The 20,413-nt window shown below is 37.0% G+C and overlaps 1 protein-coding gene across 1 annotated transcript in view; it reads right to left on the reverse strand.

The window, feature by feature from the left end:
• Positions 1-20,413, reverse strand: part of LOC121415364 (dynein heavy chain 8, axonemal-like) — a 112,364-nt gene that overhangs the window by 16,861 nt on the left and 75,090 nt on the right. The window contains exons 59-70 of the mRNA XM_041608547.1: positions 20,112-20,338; positions 19,579-19,801; positions 18,820-19,164; positions 17,483-17,698; positions 17,011-17,148; positions 12,261-12,388; positions 11,032-11,200; positions 10,560-10,715; positions 9,929-10,084; positions 2,574-2,663; positions 973-1,065; positions 232-336 (exon numbers count right to left, since the gene is read on the reverse strand). Coding sequence (XP_041464481.1) covers positions 232-336; positions 973-1,065; positions 2,574-2,663; positions 9,929-10,084; positions 10,560-10,715; positions 11,032-11,200; positions 12,261-12,388; positions 17,011-17,148; positions 17,483-17,698; positions 18,820-19,164; positions 19,579-19,801; positions 20,112-20,338 — 2,046 coding nt within the window. The remainder of the gene's footprint in view (positions 1-231; positions 337-972; positions 1,066-2,573; positions 2,664-9,928; positions 10,085-10,559; positions 10,716-11,031; positions 11,201-12,260; positions 12,389-17,010; positions 17,149-17,482; positions 17,699-18,819; positions 19,165-19,578; positions 19,802-20,111; positions 20,339-20,413) is intronic.

Consider the following 20,413-nt stretch of genomic DNA (forward strand, 5'->3'; position numbering starts at 1 on the left):
TAAATTTCTTTGTAATCATGTTTGCGAAGACAAAATAAATATCTTGTATCTTGTATCTGATATAAAATTTTTTGGCAGATATATTCATAAATTTATTTACGGAAAGGATCACTATTTTCATTACAATCCATTCTACTTTCCATCCATTATATCATATTGCTTCTTTAAAGTATATTGACAAGGTTCCTGAGCAATACATCTTAAGGTATAAAGTCTTATTGATATACTAACCTGTGTACTTGTAAGTCTAAAGAGCAGGTTATCTTCAAGTTCCTTCATCTTTCTCTTGTTGGCCGTCACATCCTCCATCAGAGCAGTTCTTTCTGCTTCTAATTCCTACAATACATTCAAATAACACTAATAATAATAGTAACAACAATAATAGTAACAATAATAATAGTAACAATAATAATAATAATAATAATAATAATAATAAAAAAACCCCAAAACACTGCATTAGTATACATACATGTATATGTATAATCATGAATCTTTAAAAAAATTTAAGTTCACAACAATAAATTGATTATCAATATAAAGACAGAAATTCAACAAGTATAACGGAAATTTTCATCCAAATCGGATGTAAAATATGAGAATTATGGCATTTCTAGGTTTTTTTTCTCAAAACAAAGTATTACACTTCCTTGGTATATATAAATGAGTTGGCTGATGATGTCAAACATTCACTATTTCTTTTGTATTTATTGTATCTAATATTAACCAATTAGATTCAACTAGCTTTGTGGATAGTGGAGCTTTTTACTGATTCACAATAAATTACAATGCAGAATACTTCACATATCTATGGATTGAAATTGATATAAGATGCAAGGTATAGTTTTCTTTCCAATCTGCCACAAGGAGGATGTTCTAGAATAGGAATAAATGGCAGGCAATGTAATTTCATTCACTCAAACTATAATTTGTCTCATGGCTGTAACAAAAACATGAATTTTACTTAAAACACACCTGCTTCTCTGTGAGGATTACCCGTCCTAGCAGCTGATCTTCAAGACCTTTCATGGTAACAGTGAAGTCAATTATAGAGGCCTTTGCTGAAACCTGAATAACAACAACAAAATGATTATATCCAATTCATTACTGTTTGTGTATTATTTTTCATCACTTTTGACAGAAAGCTAACTTCAGAAGAAATGCCATCTTTGGTGGCATAGACATTGGGTGGTCTTTTCAAGACCAACATATGCCCACGCAAGAATACATGGTGTACTGTGAAACTCACTACACTCTTCTTTGCCATGGAAACTTTCACAAGTTACAGAAATGCCATCATTTTGAAGAAAAAAAATAGCTTCATGTATAATGCTTTACATTGACTATTAGCTCTAGTTAGCATCTCTGTATTTCTTACAACTACATGAATGCAACACCATCGCATTAAGAGGGATCATACCATTGCAAATGAGTCTTTTTAGTGATATCTTAATCAAATAAATCTTTCAGTACATGCAAATTTCTCATAAGAAAGCAAATTTCATCTGCAATTTATTCATTGAAAGGAGAAATAAATTGTAAGAATTGGCATTGTTACTTTGATACAATTGATATTGCCATTTAACTTTAATAGAAATAATTTGATCTTCAGTAGATATAAACCTATTGAAAATAAATAGGGGGAGGGAGGAGGGGGCTAAACAAACATTTTCTTCCTTAAGTCTTTCTAAACCAAATGAACACATTGCTTGGCACTGAAAAAATAAATAGTGAACAACATAAGAGATAACAATATAGTAATCTTGAGTAGATGTAGAACTATTATGGCAACTGATTTCATGCTTCTTTGTATGACCATCGAGGGAAGGACTCCTCCCAGAGGAAAAAACCTTCTAAAGAATGACCAAACCTTGCAAATTATTTTTAGGGTATAATTACATTCAAAACTAGATAACACATATTAATAATGTTATCTAAGGTAGATGTAAACAGATAGGTATCATAGATGTCCAATAGAGAAGCCTGTTAAGATAGAAAATGAGGCCCGTATTCTGAAGTCAGGTTTAACTTAGACCATGGTCTAACTCTGCTAAAATTATGGGAAGCCAAAAGTTTCAAAATTCTTATTAAGTTGTATGTTTTTTTCTTATGTTTACTGTGTTCTTTCCTGATTCATCGATGGTGAAGATAATCATCTGTTTATACTTCCTAGACAAATATGAATGATTTGAGAGCCAAATGAGCTGAATTATGATATTTCTGCTGTTAGTAATTTAAGTAACAATTGCCTATCCATACTTAAACCACAACTTTAAACCTGAGTTTAAACCTGACTTCAGAATACGGTCCTGAGAGTTTCAAAAAAGAGACTATGATTGTCATTTGTTATAAGCTTATGAAATCCTTGCATCTGATTGGCTAATAACAAAAATTTGAATGAGAATCGTTGAGAGGACACTTCATGAAATGCTCCCGGAAGATAACATACTCCTGGTATAAAAACTATAGAATTAACCAGGTGACTACTGATATCTACACATTTCTTAGCTTTAATATAGTGTATCACAGATTTTTGTAGCCATGATAGAAAAAAAATGTTGAAAAGAGCACTTTACCTCTGGTGTGTAGGTAGGGTTAGCAAGCTTGGTGGTCATGTAGAGTGTGAATCCACTCATCACATCACATTCTTTATCTCCTACTTTCACCTGACAAAAAAAAAGGAAAGATTTAACAAGTGTTCAGATTATTTAACATCATTTAGAACATAATCGCTGAAAATGATCACCAGCAATATAAGTTAACCATTTAAGGTTACTGCAAGACAGATACATGTATCATGAAGGCTATCAGCCAAGAGCAAATGTGCAAGGACTTGACTTAGGAGGGGTGTACGAATATTATGGTCACTCGTCATTCAGCTGATCCCTGACCGAGCCATTGTGACGTAGTTTATGTTGAGTTAATCAGTTAGACAGACAAAATACGCGTTTATATCATGTCTCCAAAATGCCTCATTCAGGTAATAATCAGGCATACGAGGTGAAAGTTTGTGTTAACCAAACAATACAAAGTTTGCATGATCTTCTGGACAACACTGAAGAAGATGATCCCTTCCAGAAAGCTGGGTACACCATTGAGGTTAATCCTACAGTCCCCAACACAACTGAGATCAGCTGCAACCTTCGAAAACCAGGTCACTTGAGACGTAACTTGGCAAATAGGGAGTACAAGATGATCACGATGAGTTTTGGTACTCCAGCTCAACCTAGACTCAGGGATGCAGGAAACATGGCTGATGGTCAAGATGCAGGTGCAGCACTTAGACAAACTGTCGTTCCGAAGCTCATTGATTGCCTTACAGATCAATTCCAAGCTTTCACAGATGATGATGGTGACCTCTTCCAGAAGATGTTTTGGATGGATCCAGCCAATTGGCATGATGTGGGGAATGAGCTTGCGGCAATACAACACATACAAGATCACTTTGCTCAGACATTGACTGCTTGTGGTCAATATGATGCCAGTAAAGTTAAGGAAGAGTGGAAGAATTTCCAAATCGTCCACAAAGCCTTCTACCAAGGGATGTCAGCAATGAAGATGTGGGAAAAAGTCCTAGAGTATAGGAAGAAAGAGTATCCCAATCTATGTTGCCTTGTGAAACTGATCATGGCAATTGGTGGGAGCAATAGCACTGTTGAGTGTGGATTTTCCATTCTCATAGCTATGCTATCTGATCGCCGACTTTCCCTCCATCACGACACAATGAAAGACCTACTAGTGATCAAGGCCAATGATTCCTTGTGGTCAAAGGCCCAGAAGAAGGATATACAGTCTGCAGCATTGGCAGTGTATATGGAGAAAAGAAGGAAACTCAAAGCACATGATGATCCCAGAGAACAAGATGCAATTGCCTTGAGCTCTGATTCTGGTGGTTCTGAACCAGAAATGTAGTTACATATCTGAAAATCTTGATCACAAGCAGATCTTCCATTGTGTCATGTTGTAGCAAGAGTCAACAATCAGATAGCATGGTTGTGATAATGGAAAGCTATCCTAAGCAACAGAGAGTGGGGTACTACTACTCTTTCATTTTGATTCTATTCCTGAGGTAGATGCTCCTTGTGACAATTTCAATGTTTTTTAATTGGGCATCTAATAAGGGTAGAAGTTGAATTACCAATGATTACGAAGAGGATTATCTGTTACGACTTACCAGTACCTTTTTTATCTATAGAACCTTTGCTGAGTCTTGAGCCTTAGCCCTTTGAAGTGTGGAAGCTGATGCATGTATTGTAATGTAACTACCAGAAAATTTCTTGGGATTGATCACTTTCTTAAGTTTTGAATTGAGCTGACATGAATTTTGAACTTTAAATAATTTACAAAATTATAGGCTGAAAATAAAATGATTTGAACAGACAAAGTAAAACCAATAATTGTGTTTTATGTTATCAGCATTTTATGAAATTTTCTGCATTTTTGTCTGTGAATTTTACTATATTCATTTAGATATAATTATTTTCATCCCAGAGTACCCCATTTAAGAGGATTATATGTTTGTATGCCCTATCCAAATCTAATGTGTGCATCACCATTGAGGTTTATTGTATCCCAAAATGCAATTATTGATACAAATACAATGCTTCAGCTTGTTGTGTCACTGAACCTCAAAGTTTGGGAGCCGATAATGCAAGTGGAAAATTATAAATATTTCCTGAGCTTCCGGACCCTCCTCCTTGTGATTTAGCTTTAGCTACCATTGCTAATTACTTGGGTTAGAAGTGAATTATTATGAGCGTTGAACTTTGATTATTTCACAATTCATGAACAAGATTATTTTCTAAGTGTTACGTCACCTCTGCCAAACTGGAGCATTGTATTCTTCATTGTTAATGTTTCCAAAATCTGGATACAAGTATTGTTTGTTGTGCCTTGATTTTTCAAAACCAAATACTGTCACTGAACTATGAGAGCTGATGCATGTTGATAAACAATTGCGGGAAATTACTTAGGCTTTGATCCTCTTAAGAGTCCTTGAGACTGTTGTTGAACTTCAGAATATCAATGAATAAGATTATCTGTTGACTAAGTACTAAAATATTGTATTGACTCACATTCACAATGTGATCTGATTCATCTGAACTGTTAATAATCCTAGAAAAATTGATTATTTATTGATTATTGAAAATGCCCAAAACGTGGTTTTACTGAATATTGAAACATTTCATGATTGAGATTCATGTGCCATGGATGCCATATTGCCAAAATAATTGTCCTGAATTGAAATTTCTTTGTTACCATCGAATTGTGAAGAAATGAGAGTAACGTGAACTCTGTTATCTAACCTTTAAATCAAGCACAGCTTGACTTGCTCCAAACTAATTTGTAAGAAGACTGTTTTAGGCCTACAATGCTTGACTTGCGTATGAGGTTTCCACAAACTCGGAAATGTCTGAAAAATTGATTCATTCATAGATTCTAATATAGAAGCATACTACGGGTACCAATGTAGAGCCCTATTAAATTTCAGAGCCTGTAAGAAAAATCACACTGAAATAAAACAAATACAATGTTGAAAAACATTTTTAATTGTTCATGGTGTTCATTTATTTGTGTTTTACCAATTAATTAATAGGTGCACAGACAACAGACAGTACTGCAATTTGAATAAAAATCTGCAATTTAGCGTGTTGTATTTAATTGAGCTCCTCGAGTGTCTCAGGACTCAGGAGAGCGATTCTGAAGAGCTCAATTGAGCTCCTCGAAAAAATAAGGAGAGCGATTTATTGAGCTCCACGAAATTATAAACGTGAAGGCCTGATATGGGCTGGCAATGTAGACGGAAGACAAGGAATTCAATGTCTGGCCATGGAACCCTCCATGACCATGAGACGGGAAAGATTACAGGGTATGGATATAGAATTACTACTTGCCGATATTGTGAAGTTGCAGGAAGGCTTGGGAAAGAGCCAACTCCGCATGACTGCAGGAAAAATTGGAGTGGGAGTTCAAAGGCCAAGGAGCCTGGCGTCTGTCTTGAACTTGCTCAGGCAATAGGAGGGACATTAAAGACCGTCATGGATGATGGTAGTTGCACCTTGGCTCACCTATGTGAACTGTATGATCCAAATATTTTATAGTGGAGTGACACTAATCATGCAAAAAAAACATTCAACTCCGCCCTGTATAATTTGGCAGCAAAGCATAAGGTTCTGTCCAACAGTAAAAACAGGGTATCAAAATATGTTTCAAGGTGCTTCTCTTTCACCCTGCACCAGCATCGGGGAAATGCAGTAGGTGTTGCTGATGGCCTGCGGAACATAGTTCCTCACATCTTTTGAGAACATGATGCCAGCATAACATGGTGCAAAGCTTCTAAGGAGAAATGTACAGGTCCCGGGGGGGCCACTTCCATTCACGAGTGGATACCATGCGCGACCATGGGGTCTCGAAAAGCACCCTAAACACGTAATTTCTATATTCCGAAAATGCACCCCTTAACACGTATTGGCGTGTAAAACCCTACCCTTAACAAGTATTGGCAAATATTTCCTGAAATGAACCCCTAAACAAGTACAGGAATGTTTTATTGTTACGGGTCCTTCGGTCGTCGGCTTTAATTACCTTATTTGGTTTAGTACGGCCCCACCTTCTACACCCCGCGCAAATCGGACTCTAAACACGAATTAAGTGTTGGGGCAAAAAGGACATCCTTTATAGAACATTTTAATTTTGTTTTATCATCCCCGCAAATTCGACCCAAAACACGTAATTTTCCTAGCGAAATAGATACCCTTTTTTCATTATTTTTGTGTTTTTGACACCCTTATCACGTTACGTACGTAACGTGCCCTATCGTGAAAAAGACATCCTTTTTACGTGTTTTTTTGGTCGCGCATGGTATCCACTCGTCAATGTTAGTGGCCCCCTTGGGGTACAGCTCTCTGCTGCAAGGAAAGCCTCTCACCGATGCTGGACTGAGGGAAGATCTCACAAACCTCCTGGAAATACATGCCTGCAATGCGGAACGACTGGCTCCATGTGGCTCAAGTAAAGTTAACGAGTCTTTCAACAATCAGGGGGGCGTTTCATGAAAGGACTCGTCGCATGTTTTATGCGACAAGTCCCATTTTATCTGACAGTTACCATAGGAACAGTGCCCCTCAGCCAATCAAAATCATGGAAAGATGTCAGATCTGACAACTTGTGGGATGAAAATATTGATGAAACGCTCCCCAGGTCGCCCAAAAAGCACCCAAAAGATGCCACTACTACAGTTAAGAGAGCCTTCCCTACCGAATTGGAGCAGCAGTATCTAAAAACAAGTGGAATGCCTCTGGCCGTCTCACCTGCATCACGCGGTTCAATATAGCAGCAGTGCTGACTTTGCATACTACTCTAACTCGCACAAGATGTTCAGTGATACATGGTTACTCTTATGTCCTCTTTTTATGAACTAGACCAATAAACTTACAGAGATATGATGGTTATTCAACAAAAAACCCCAACATGGCCAAAGTTTATTGACCATACATGACCTTTGACCTTGATCATGTGACCTGAAACTGGAACAGGATGTTCAGTGATACTTGATTACTCTTATGTACAAGTTTCATGAATCAGATCCATAAACTTTCAAAGTTATGATGGTAATTCAACAGATACACCCAATTCGGCTAAAGTTCATTGACCTTTGACCTTGGACATGTGACCTGAAACACGCACAGGATGTTCAGTGATACTTGGTTACTCTAATGTCCAAGTTTAACGAACTAGACCAATAAACTTTCAAAGTTATGATGGTAATTCAACAGAAACCCCCGATTCGGCCAAAGTTCATTGACCCTAAATGACCTTTGACCTTAATCATGAGACCTGAAACTTGCACAAAATGTTCAGTGATGCTTGATTACTATTATGTACAAGTTTCATGAATCAGATCCATAAACTTTCAAAGTTATGATGGGAATTCAACAGATATCCCCAATTCGGCCAAAGTTCATTGACCCTAAATGACCTTTGACCTTGATCATGTGACCTGAAACTTGCACAAAATGTTCAGTGATGCTTGATTACTATTATGTCCAAGTTTCATGAATCAGATCCATAAACTTTCAAAGTTATGATGGGAATTTAACAGATATCCCCAATTCGTCCAAAGTTCATTGACCCTAAATGACCTTTGACCTTGGTCATGTGACGTGAAACTCATGCAGGATGTTCATTGATACTTGATTAACCTTATGTTCAAGTTTCATGAACTAGGTCCATATATTTTCTAAGTTATGATGACATTTCAAAAACTTAACCTCAGGTTAAGATTTCGATGTTGATTCCTCCAACATGGTCTAAGTTCATTGACCCTAAATGACCTTTGACCTTGGTCATGTGACATGAAACTCTAATAGGATGTTCAGTAATACTTGATTAACCTTATGGCCAAGTTTTATTAACTAGGTCCATATACTTTCTAAGTTATGATGTCATTTCAAAAACTTAACCTCAGGTTAAGATTTGATGTTGACGCCGCCGCCGTCGCCGTCGGAAAAGCGGCGCCTATAGTCTCACTTTGCTTCGCAGGTGAGACAAAAACCTGTGGGCAGTCTTACATAAAGGATGAACGTGTATTTATTTCTCCAGGTAACACTCATCAAAATAGACTCAAGTACCTCTCTAGAAAGGCTATGAAAAGGAAAAGGAGTGAAAATACTCCTTCTTATAAAAGGAGACGGCAAGATTTGAAGGAACAACGTGGGAAACTTCTCACTACTGCATGTATCAAAGAAGATCCAAGCTATGAGACTGGAATTGACTTGGACATAGCGGATTGCTCCATTATCCCTGAAAACACCCCTCAGTCTGAGAGGGTAGATGCTGATGACACTTCTTCATGCTCATACAGGGTGCGATTAACCAACTTGCCCAGGGCAAGTGAAAATGATGGGCGGGCAAGCATTTCTCAAAGTCAATTGCCCAATCGGGCAAGTGGTTGTTTTGAAAATAAAATAATAAAATGTCAGTGATAATCATAACTATCTCTCATATATTGTCAAACCAGTAAAAAAACAGTGGAAACTGGTGTAAAATCAGCGCCAAACACAGATAATTTATTGCCAGGTAAATCGTTCGAAGAACCGTGCCTTCTCAACTTACGTTGTATGTGCGCATGTGCTACTTGCATGTGCTACTTGCGCAATCTTGCGCAATTTGCCGACGCAACCCCCTCAAAAAATACATGAAATGGCCATCTATTTTCCATATTACCTTGAGATTATTTTGATCTAGTTGGAAACAACCGAAAAAAATTAAGAATATTCAGCTCTTTCTTGACTCTGACTTTGATGTTACACTCGGTAAATGTTTTTTTCTTATTGTTGTCCCACATGTAGACTTCCATGGTGTTGACCAAGAGTAAAACGATCACAAACGATCAACCGATCAACGATCGTTTTCAATTACATGTAATGTTGCAACACCATGAAAGCCTATATGTGGGACCACAATATACCTTGGTCATGTGACATGAAACTCAGGCAGGATGTTCAGTAATACTTGATTAACCTTATGGCCAAGTTTCATGAACTAGGTCCAGTTATGCTGTCATTTCAAAAACTTAACCTTCGGTTAAGATTTGGTATTGACGCCGCTGCCGTCGGAAAAGCGGCGCCTATAGTCTCACACTGCTATGCAGGTGAGACAAAAATAAGAACATGAACCTATATTATTTTTTGCATTTTTATTATGCATAGATACCAAAGTAACTCTGCAAAATATGGTGAAATGACATGGACTTCATTTTAACTGTGGAACGTCCTTAAACTGACTCATTCATTACTGGAATTACTAAGAAAATAAAAGTAACATGTTACTATGCAAAAATAGATTAAACTAATGAAGATATTTCTTTTCCCTTACTAGTATTATTCATATAACAGGGATTAATATCTGTCTTATAAGTCATCTATATTACCTTGTACGTGCTGCCAGACTTGATAAAGTTCTTCTCAAGGACGTTATCAAGGGCAGGATCCAACTCTTCACCAACATCTTCAATGTAAAGAGGTCTCCCAAGGGACAGGGAATCTTCAAGATGAGTTCTAAAGTACTTGTGGTTCAGCGATGTCACCTAAGGTCAAGAAAGTAATTCAATGATTTTTAGAAATTATGCACAGCCATTACGGGCATTTGAGACATATTTTTAAGACATTTTTATTAGTGAGACTTAAGGTGTATTGTGTCAACATACGCGTGGTATCTAAAGCATAATCTCATTAATGATAACAGGGTAGAGTGCATCCATTGAACATGATCTGGGGAGTTACATCAGTATTTTTGACCAAAAAGTTGAAAGATCTGACAAATTCCTTGAGTTTAATTGGCTGAGAAGCACTGCTATTAAAACAGGACTTTTCAGATAAATGTCTAACAAGCACTTTCACGAGACACTCCCATGACCAATGTGGTGACGTGTTACATACCACATGCAACAGGCAATTCAAGTGTGATTGTTAGAATCTTTGTGAAAGAACCCCCTGGTGATTGGCAGAATAAATGATGCAATACAATACAGCAAAAGGGAGAGCGTGTATCCCTATATTTACCTGGAGGCCATTATCACTCTCCCTGTTCTTGATCCATGTTTTGCCTTGACCTTGTGGATCAATCAACAGAGGGTATCTAGTAGCTTTGGTCACAATGATACCGTTCTGTATGGAAAGCTCATCATTTGGAAGACCTTGAAGATTCCATTCTCCAATCTACAACATACACACACACACAAATAAAATCAGATTCCAGGAACAAGGAGAGACTGTGGATTATCATTAGTAATGAATACATTGATTTCCGATAAACAATGTAGAATGTTTTAATATTTCAAACTAGTACAAAACCCAAACATGCACATTCTGGTTGAGATGTTCTGAGACATTTTGGAATTTAAAGAAAAATCAGGCATAAAACTTATTTTAATAAATAAATAAAATTATTGACTCAAAAACATTTAATATTTTTTTTATCATGCTTTCATGCTATTTGTTGAATGAAGTCTGGGGATTAATTTGATTGACTTACAGTAGGAGCATCCACCAGCATGTTAGTGACATTGAGGTTGGGTGAGAAAGGAATGCGTCTCCTTGACAGCTCTTTAGACCATTCATCCATCATCATAAGACGGAAGACTTGGTTGAATGGACCAGAGTAAGAAAGGAAACCAGTAGCAAGCAGCACATCACCAACCAGCCTATCCAGATGATCAAAGAGGGAATGTGAGAAGATAAACAAGTGATAAATTGAAAGATGAAGAAATAATACGTAGTTGAGAACAGCTTTTATATTTTATTGCCATTTGACTATTGAATTTATTTCAACAATGATATGGGGAACATACATCATTTATTGATTTTAAATTAAATTACATTGAGGCTCATAAATGGAGGTGGGCCCCATTTCTACGCACACATGAATTTCTTTTTATTTCACAAAAAAATTTAGTTGAAAATGTTCCTTATATTCTGAAGGATAAGTGAGTAAAAAATCTCATAGAAGTCAGAAATGAATTAATGATTTTCTTGGAAAAAACCTTAGCCAGTCATTTTCATAATGAAAACGAAACTGATGCCCCTTGTCTGCGCACCCATTCACTTTACACACGATTCTCGGATTTTGATAAGAAAGGCTGCATTTTGAGGTCATCACATTAAATGCCCAAAGTTCATTATTTTTCCACCACTTTGAGTCAGATTTTTTAAAAGAATATCTTTCCATGTATCACATGGGTAAAATTGTGGTCGTTGCATACCTTCTTTTACTAGAATTGTGTAGGTATGCCTGTGCGAAGACCTGGGGGACCTTACCATACAATAGTCTGTGCTATCGTCCATGGTAATCCAAAATCAAGTGGTTTGAACATCCAACAAAAGGTACTTTACTCAATTTATTTCACTTGATACTATCAACAACTGTTGACAATTTATTTTAGATCTTGATCAAACTTTTGATTAATCTTTGATAAATCTAAACCATTATAGGTTGTATACTGTATTTGTATTTTTTATTATTTTTGTAATCATTTTGTAAGTATCTAATCTGTACCTTGACCCCTTCAGCTGGTGCTGCTTATCAATAAATTTAAATAAATTAATAAATAAATAAAAATAAATAGATATATACATAAATAAATAGATAAATATAGAGATAAATAAATATATAGATGAATAAATGAGTACTGTTGATACAGAAAGAATGGGAATTTACACTTTTTTTACATGAAAATCATTCTTTGATATTCATCCTGGCTTTACCTATTGATCTGAGATTTGAACTCCTTGCTCTGCTGAGTCCATCTAATCTTTTCTCCCCCGAGACCATTGATGAGTGCTGATGCTGCCTGCATCTTTTTTCTACAAGACTCTGCATCATCCAACAGATCCTGTACACAAAACACAATCAAATTGATTATTCATACATGCGATCCTTCAAGTCTTCTTTGCTAAAGATACCGTAATCATGCCAGTGCTCGGACAGCGGGCTGATTATGACGTCACAATGTTTTTCAATGCGCAGCAACGCGACTGTATATACGCGCTAAATACGAGCAGAAAATGGAACACGGTACTTTGTACACAGATTGAAGGGGTTCCCTTGTAGAGAAACGACAGCATTTGAAGAGAAATTTACACGTAAGTCTCATATTTCTGACCTTTTTTTCGCCTTTGAACCAGATTAGCGTAAATTAGTAAACTTTATTTTCCTAGTAAATTCCTCTTTTTTCTCAAAGTATTGTTCATTATCGTAGAATGAAGTAATTTTTCGGAGAGCCGGAATTCTGATGTTCTCTGCCTTGTGTTTTTATCACGAATGATAAAATATCACATGATTTACATCAATCTATATATCAGCAGGTCAGTTTAGAAGTTTCCTTTAAGTGTTTGGACAGTTGATCTTGAACAACTTCCTCAACGGTGTGTCCATAAATGTAAAGATGAATGGATATGGCTAACGTTTATATATTTCGAACCTACCTTATGTTAGTTATTTATGAAGGGTCTAATGTTACTTAGGGATTTTGAAACTTGGTGACTGAGATAAAAATGGGGGAGGGTAGACTCTACGACTACGATATTACGAGGACAGAGAAAGAATCAAGGGAACGGGGAAGAGAAATACAGAGAAAGATAAGAGATCAAATACCTTAATGAAAACCAGTGAAAAGGAGAAGGGAAAGGAAGGGAAGAGAAATAAAGGAAGGTATTATAGGTCGATATGAAAAGGATCAAAGCAGGTAAAGTGGCCGTAGGACAGGCCTGTTTTATACCCTCTGTAGCGATCACCAGGCAGGGGGGGGGGTGAGGTAGTGAAGGAGTTTCCGTGTCGTGGGCCCCTTCTAGTAATTTAAAGATAATTATAAGAAGAAAGATTATTACAGAAGCAGGAAGGAAAAGAAAAAGGAAAGTAAACGAGAGAAAGAAATAACAGGAAGAAGAAAAGAAAACAGAAAGAGGGAGAGAGGCAATGTATACACACATATATTGTTAGTCTATTGATCAACCGGACGCAACATGTCACACTAGCCAGGGTTCAGCTGTATGGCTAGTGATCACAATATTCATACACCACTCCGTGAGACTTTTCATTTTGCACCTCTTTACTAAATTATCAGTCAATATCAAATATCAATACATAGTTCCATATAGAGATGGTTCCCCCTAACCTTTATTTGTGGAAAAATTCTGTCAAACCATTTTTATTCACAAACATGATATTTTTTCTTGTTTTGTGTCACACAGAATGCTAGTTGGTACAGTGCCTGAAGGAATTTCTTCTGAAGCGATTCATGATTTGAGGCAGAGCTTGTAGAACCGGGAGCTCGTGTCAGAGCCAGACAGCCAGAGCAGAAGTAACCGGAACTCCATTATTGTAAGTTAAGACAACGGCTTGGTCAACAATGATGATGATATATATTACAAAATTGCCAATGATGAATGAATCCTTCGAAACAGTATCAATTTTATTTTTTTAAAGGGGAAACATGGTTTCGTGGATTCATGGCACGAAACAACAGTGTGTGCAAAGTCAATTGGGAAAGAACGAGCCATAGTGACTCCTGGTAGGGTCGAAAAGTGGTTGGAAGATTTCGAGATATATCTTGAAGACAAAGGAGCGAGGAGCATTCTCAATGAACTAAATAGATTTCTCAATTGTGACGAGAACGGCTTCGCACCCGGAGGGAAATCCGGCACAAGGGTGCTTGCTGAAACTGTCACAAGAATTGTGCACGAAGTAAAAAATGCTGACAAAGCCCAGGTCACAGTACTAGCTACTGTCAATGCAGTTGGTACATTTACCCCACCCCTAATAAATCTCCCTGGGGAAAAGGGCAGAATCCCATTTCGGTCATATGGTAGGAGCATCGAAGGGGGCTTACTTTGGCCGCACCAAAAGCAGATGGATTGATGCCAAGACATTCTTTGGCTTTATAGCTAATCTATTCTATCCATTTTTTGGTGCAGAAGAGGGTGCTCTCACTAGTGGATGGGCACTCCACCCATCAAAGCTTAGAGGTAGCAGAATTCTGTGACGAGCATGGAATTATTCTTTATCGTGTTCCAAAACATAGCACGCAAGTGAAGTCGGAATGGTACAGGGCCGAGAGGCAATACCAAATAGACCATCCAGGGGATTTGTTACCAAAAGCCCGGTTGCCTCTGTTTTTAGAAGAGGCGTGGAAGCATACAGTCTCAAGGCTGTCACATGGAGTAAATGGGTTTAAATCTGCAGGACTTTATCCCTATACCAAGAAGTATCAGACCGCTCATCTACTACCATCAAAAGTGTACAAGATGGGTTCTAACCATCTACTGTTGAATTCAAAACCAAGTCAAACAATGAACATCACCATGGAGATGATGGATCAGAAGATTTGCCTATTGTGGTCTCGCCTAATGATGAGTCCGAGTCTCACATCGATGAGCATACAGCTCACCCTTCGTCTTATCACCATAAAGATGATGGAGCAGAAGATTTGCCTATTGTGGTCTCACCAAATGATGAGTCAAGACATGAAGATAATTATGCTTCCTGTTCCTTATCTTTGCCGATCGTCTACCTTACTGAACGTCCACAGGATGAGGAATTTATATTACTTGTGCTATCCATGTATACCCCCGTCCCGAAGGTAGATGTTGTGAGAAAGGGTTAAAAAAGGGTTCAATACCCATAAGCAATTTGTGGCAAAACTTTCATCATGCACCTCAAAGATAAACAAGAAAAGGAAAAGATAGACAAAGAAAATAAAAAAAAGTGATAGAAGAAAAAAGAAAAGATAGAGCAAAAAACAATAAAAACCCCAGGTAATTAAAGAGGCAATGAAGGAAGAAAGGGAACATAAAATGAAGGCCAAAAGGGAAAGGAAAAAGAAAGCAAGGAAGAGAGAGGAAAATAAAAGAATCACTGCGGAGAAACAGAGACAAAGAAAAAGAGAAGGAATTGAAAAGGATAGAGAGGGGTGAGGCGATGAAAAAAAAAATAGTAACGAAATAAACAAGCAAAGGATAAATAAATGAGAAGGTTAGCGGAGAAAAGAAGAAGCGGAAAAATAAGGAAAAAGACAAAGAGAAGGCAAGAAGAAATCAAATAAGTTAGAGAGAGAGCAGAGAAGAGGAAGAAAGTAGAAAAAAAGATAATGAACAAGCAAAAGAATACGAAATGCAAAGGTTAGCGGAGAAAAGAAGCGGAAAAATAAGGAAAAAAGACAAAGAGAAGGCAAGAAGAAATCAAATAAGTTAGAGAGAGCAGAGAAAAAGGAAGAAAGTAGAAAGAAAAGATAATGAACAAGCAAAAGAAAACGAAATGGAAAGGTTAGAGAAAAAGAAGCGAAAAAATAAGAAGCAATGAAATGAACATTGAAATAAATGCAAGAATATTCTTTAGCACTTGGCAAGGTAAATCTATTGATCATCTACATTGAGACCATGAAGTCTTAAAAAACCTTTTACTTGTCCGAGCACTGGCATGATTATGGTACTCATTTTGCACAAGGTTGCAATCACAAACATCTCATTTTAACAAGACTAAAATATAACAAAATCTCTAGCTAGAACACAAAGGGTTGGCAATATCCTTCTTAATCATAAAGAATATTTATCTCTCATTAAAGGTCAAGTCCACCCCAGAAAATTGTTGATTTGAAATCGATATAGAAAAATCAAACAAACATAACAATGCAAAATTTCATCGAAATGAGATGTAAAATAAGAAAGTTATGACATTTCAAAGTTTCGCTTATTTTTCACAAAACAGTTGAACGCACAACTCAGCGATATGCAAATGAGAGAGTCGATGATGTCCATCACTCACTTTTTATGTTGTTATTTACTGTTTGAATAATACAAATTTTTTACAAATCTCAAATTTTACAGATTTGACAATAAGGACCAACTTAACTTAATCATAAACTGTTAAAATAATGGTAGTTGCACATGTTCAGGGAGAAATGAAACTGTGTTTCACTTGACGAGGAGAAAATTAGAATATTTCATATAACAAAATACAAAAGAAATGGTGAGTGGGTGACGTCATCAGTCTGCCAATTTGCACACCGACAATGAGGTGCATACAACTGTTTTGTGAAATGAAGAGAAACTTTAAAATGTCATAACTTTCTTATTTTACACCCGATTTTGATAAAATTTTCAGCATTTTGCTTGTTGGATTTTTTTTCCTTTTTTTCAAATCAACTTTCTGTTGGGGTGGATTTGTCCTTTAAACATTTTTTTGGCCATAAAAAAAACCCTTCATAGCCCCATAAAAGGCCCACTGCCGACTCCCAAGATATACAATGTTTGAAATTAGCAAGCACACAAAGGCTTTGCAGTTAGTGTTAAAATTTCAAATCTCTAAGGCTTTTAAAATCAATCTGATTTTCATGTGTAGAAACCCAGGGGTTTATTGAGAAGACCTCCCCCCCAAAAAAAATAAATAAATAAAATAAAATGCAAATATATGGCAGAAAGTTTCCCCTGGCCAGCCAGAGATGACCTTAGAAGTAGTTACCTGCTTTTCTTTCATAGCTGCATCAAACTTGGCCTGGACTTCATCTAGTTCTCTCTGCTTTTCATCCAGCTGACCCTGAGCTTTGGCCAATTCTCTGGAAGCAACGTTCAATTTGGCCTCTTGGACTGCAAGATTGGCCTAGGCAAAAGAGCAATATGGGATATGACATCACAATGTTTTAAAATAATGATTATTCAGATTTTGTTTTGCATTTAATTCAGTACACATATATCTGGATTTCTTTTCTCTCTAGATAACCAACCAGTGAGTAAGAGGTAAAGAAAGAAGAGAGGGCAGCTTGCTGACAATTGTTAGTTACAAGGGCAATTGGTAAAGTAAAAATATAAACAGAAGCAGCTTCACTGCAAAATCATATGTTGACAATGATGAATACAAAAAAGAAATTTGAAGGACAATACAGTCTCTTTAAAATGCTGCAAAGATCAAACCCAATCGAGAAGTAACCAATTACCTTCAAGGGCAACACTTCTCTGTTGATTCCAAAAAATGTTGCCATTGCACACGTCCATGAGCACAGACCAGCAACATCTCCACACACTTTCTTGGCATTCTCAAATGAGTAGTCTTCCATGCCTAGATAAGGTTGAAGTAGCTCCACTGTTTCTGCTGTGATGGAATCCTTAGGAAAGGATTGCAGGGCATTCAAAAATCCACTACCACTCATCAACTAAAAAAAAACAACAGAAGTACAAACAATTCATGATCATTCTTTCTCTATATCAATCTCTGTCTATCATTTTGTTTATAGAAAGTTTTTTTTTATTCTGTAATGACTGCCACCCTTGTATGATGATGCTTCTTGTTTAATGTTATTATAAAAATATTCATTGGAGGAATATTCAAGCATTGTGCTTGGATCGCATAAAGTGGGACATTTATTGATGATATAATCATGGTGTATCTTTTCAATATTTCGGTAAGAAAAAATTCCTTAGAAAGCTTGAACACTTACATGGCGGCTTGGCTGCAATTAAAGTCTGAGCAGGGCAACTTTGAAACATTGTTGCCTGCTTAAGACTGGGATCAAGTGGCCGGTCAATGAAATTCCAATTGTTTATCCACGGGCCCAATTTATTGCCCGCTCAGGAAAGTCAATGAGAAATTGTGTGGAAATGTAGCGGGCAATAAAAGGCAGCGCGAACATCCGGGTATTCTACGCGTTTTTGTACGCGTCCTTGAATCGCGCAGTGCTATACGTCATAATGGCAATCAAGTTGAGACAATGCTGGATAATGCGTCCCTAGGCCAGGGAAGCGTCATTTCAATTACGTCACAATGGTAAAGTTCAGAGGCCCAGTATGTTCAACATGAGAAACTAGATTCTCATTCTAAGAAATTAAAATATCTTAATTTTAACGATTTTTGTTCTAGATGTCTGATTTGGTTAATAATAGCAATATTGACTGGCCTGGGGGCGAAAGGACATATATCGCCCTCACTAAATTGATATCACCTTCGTCTACGACTCGGGCGATATAAATCTAGTTTGGGCGATATATGTCGTATCGCTCCGAGGCCAGTCAATATTGCTTTAATATCATTAGTAAATATACTGTATTTTTGCCAATTGTGCATATATCATCTTATTACAACAAATACGTATTTTTACAAGACAATAATGTACCTTGAACATTAAAAAATGCCAAGATGTGATAAATATATACTAATTTTAGAGATTCAATTATTCATAAAAACTAAATAAACATTAACATTATCATATATCTTACTAATGAGAATGGACTTTTTAATAAAAGAACAAAATCAAAGCACACTTATGCAATGACAAACCTTCAGTGATTCACTCCAAGATGGCTTAGGGCAAGGTCTTTCTGGGTCAGGGAATGCTGGATCAAGCCTCTTTTGAAAGAGCAAGAGTGCTGCATCCATGATACGCATGATAAGATGTGGAGGTTTGGCAAGCTTTCTCACAGTGGAGATGTGGGCAGGTTTGATGGTATTGAGAGCAGACTCTGCTTCCTCTAGAGCAGGTCTGGCTGCCTCCAGCTTGCCCTCGGCTACTGATTTGTCTGCTTCAATCTCAGTCACAATGGCTTGGGCCCTGTCTTTCACAATCTGCACTGATGCTTTTACTTTCTCTGCTGCTTGGGCCGACACTGTCACTTCTGCTAACACCTTATTCATGCAATCAAAATCAATAGAAACAATATCCATTTTAACAGTACTACGATACTGAGAAATGTATCAACCTACATGTGTCGACCTACCATGCAACTATTAAAGTAAAAAGTGTAAACATGAGCAATTTGTTAAGGTCTTTCTTACATTAAGTAGGTGATCATACACTAGCACTAACCAATGATGAATCAGAACATAAAGAGGCCTAGTCTCTCATTGACCAGTCTATATGCATTCCTAGGCTTACATACACATACCTACTAACTTTCCCTGATATAGCCTTGCTAAGCCATTAAATCAATTTTGAACTTACTTCTATTTCAAAATTTTAAAAACTAAATGGTCAACTATATATCTCTATATTTGATAAATTGTTTTCATCCATGTCTAAAACAGATATAATGATATTACCTTGTCAGCCTTCTTGGAAGCAATTTCCAGTTCTTTCTCTTTGACCACCAGCTGAACGGATAGCTCTGCAACAGACTCACTAGCCTCAATAAGCTTGTCTAAACCGGTGTTCATGCGCTGAGCTAACTCTGAGATCTCAGCATATTTCTCAAGGTATATGGACTTATAGCCATCCAAGAAGGACAAGTAAGACTTGGGAGTGACGTGGGTTTGACGGCGATACCTGGCAGGGAAGACCACAAACATGATACAACTTGTTAAAAAAAAAGGACATGGCCTAAAGAATGAACATCTATTTACCTCTTAGTAAATCAAAAATAAGAAGTTCTACAATGAATGTGTATCATGTGGCAGCAATGTGGGTCTACTGTAATTTAAGAGTTACAGAAGAATATAAAGATAATTTTCAATGGTTTTCTTGGGCTTTTTTAATTCAATCATGTAATATACAATATCTAAATCTTTCCTATTTTTGTGATTACCCCTATGTTCATATGACATTAAGACCGGTATCTGAGGACTATGTGACTTGCCTTTCAAAGTATTCTATGCAAGTAGTGGCCACTCCATCGTGCACCTCCCCCATGGTCTGTACCACTTGGAGTTTGGTTTCTGCAGGGCAGATGATCTCAAACTGAGATAAGAAGTGGTTAGATACTGCAATCAAGGCATCTTTGGGCCAGCGGGTGAACCAGTCCATTGTACAGCCCGAGATGAGCCCAGGGAACTTCAGGGAGCGGTTACGGAATTTCTCTCCAACCTGGCAAGGTTACAAATAAATGATGAAGGATATAAATGGATGATAGATAATATTAATGGAATAAGCTGAAATTGA

This window comes from Lytechinus variegatus, chromosome 5 (assembly GCF_018143015.1).
Source record: "Lytechinus variegatus isolate NC3 chromosome 5, Lvar_3.0, whole genome shotgun sequence".
NCBI lineage: Eukaryota > Metazoa > Echinodermata > Echinoidea > Temnopleuroida > Toxopneustidae > Lytechinus > Lytechinus variegatus.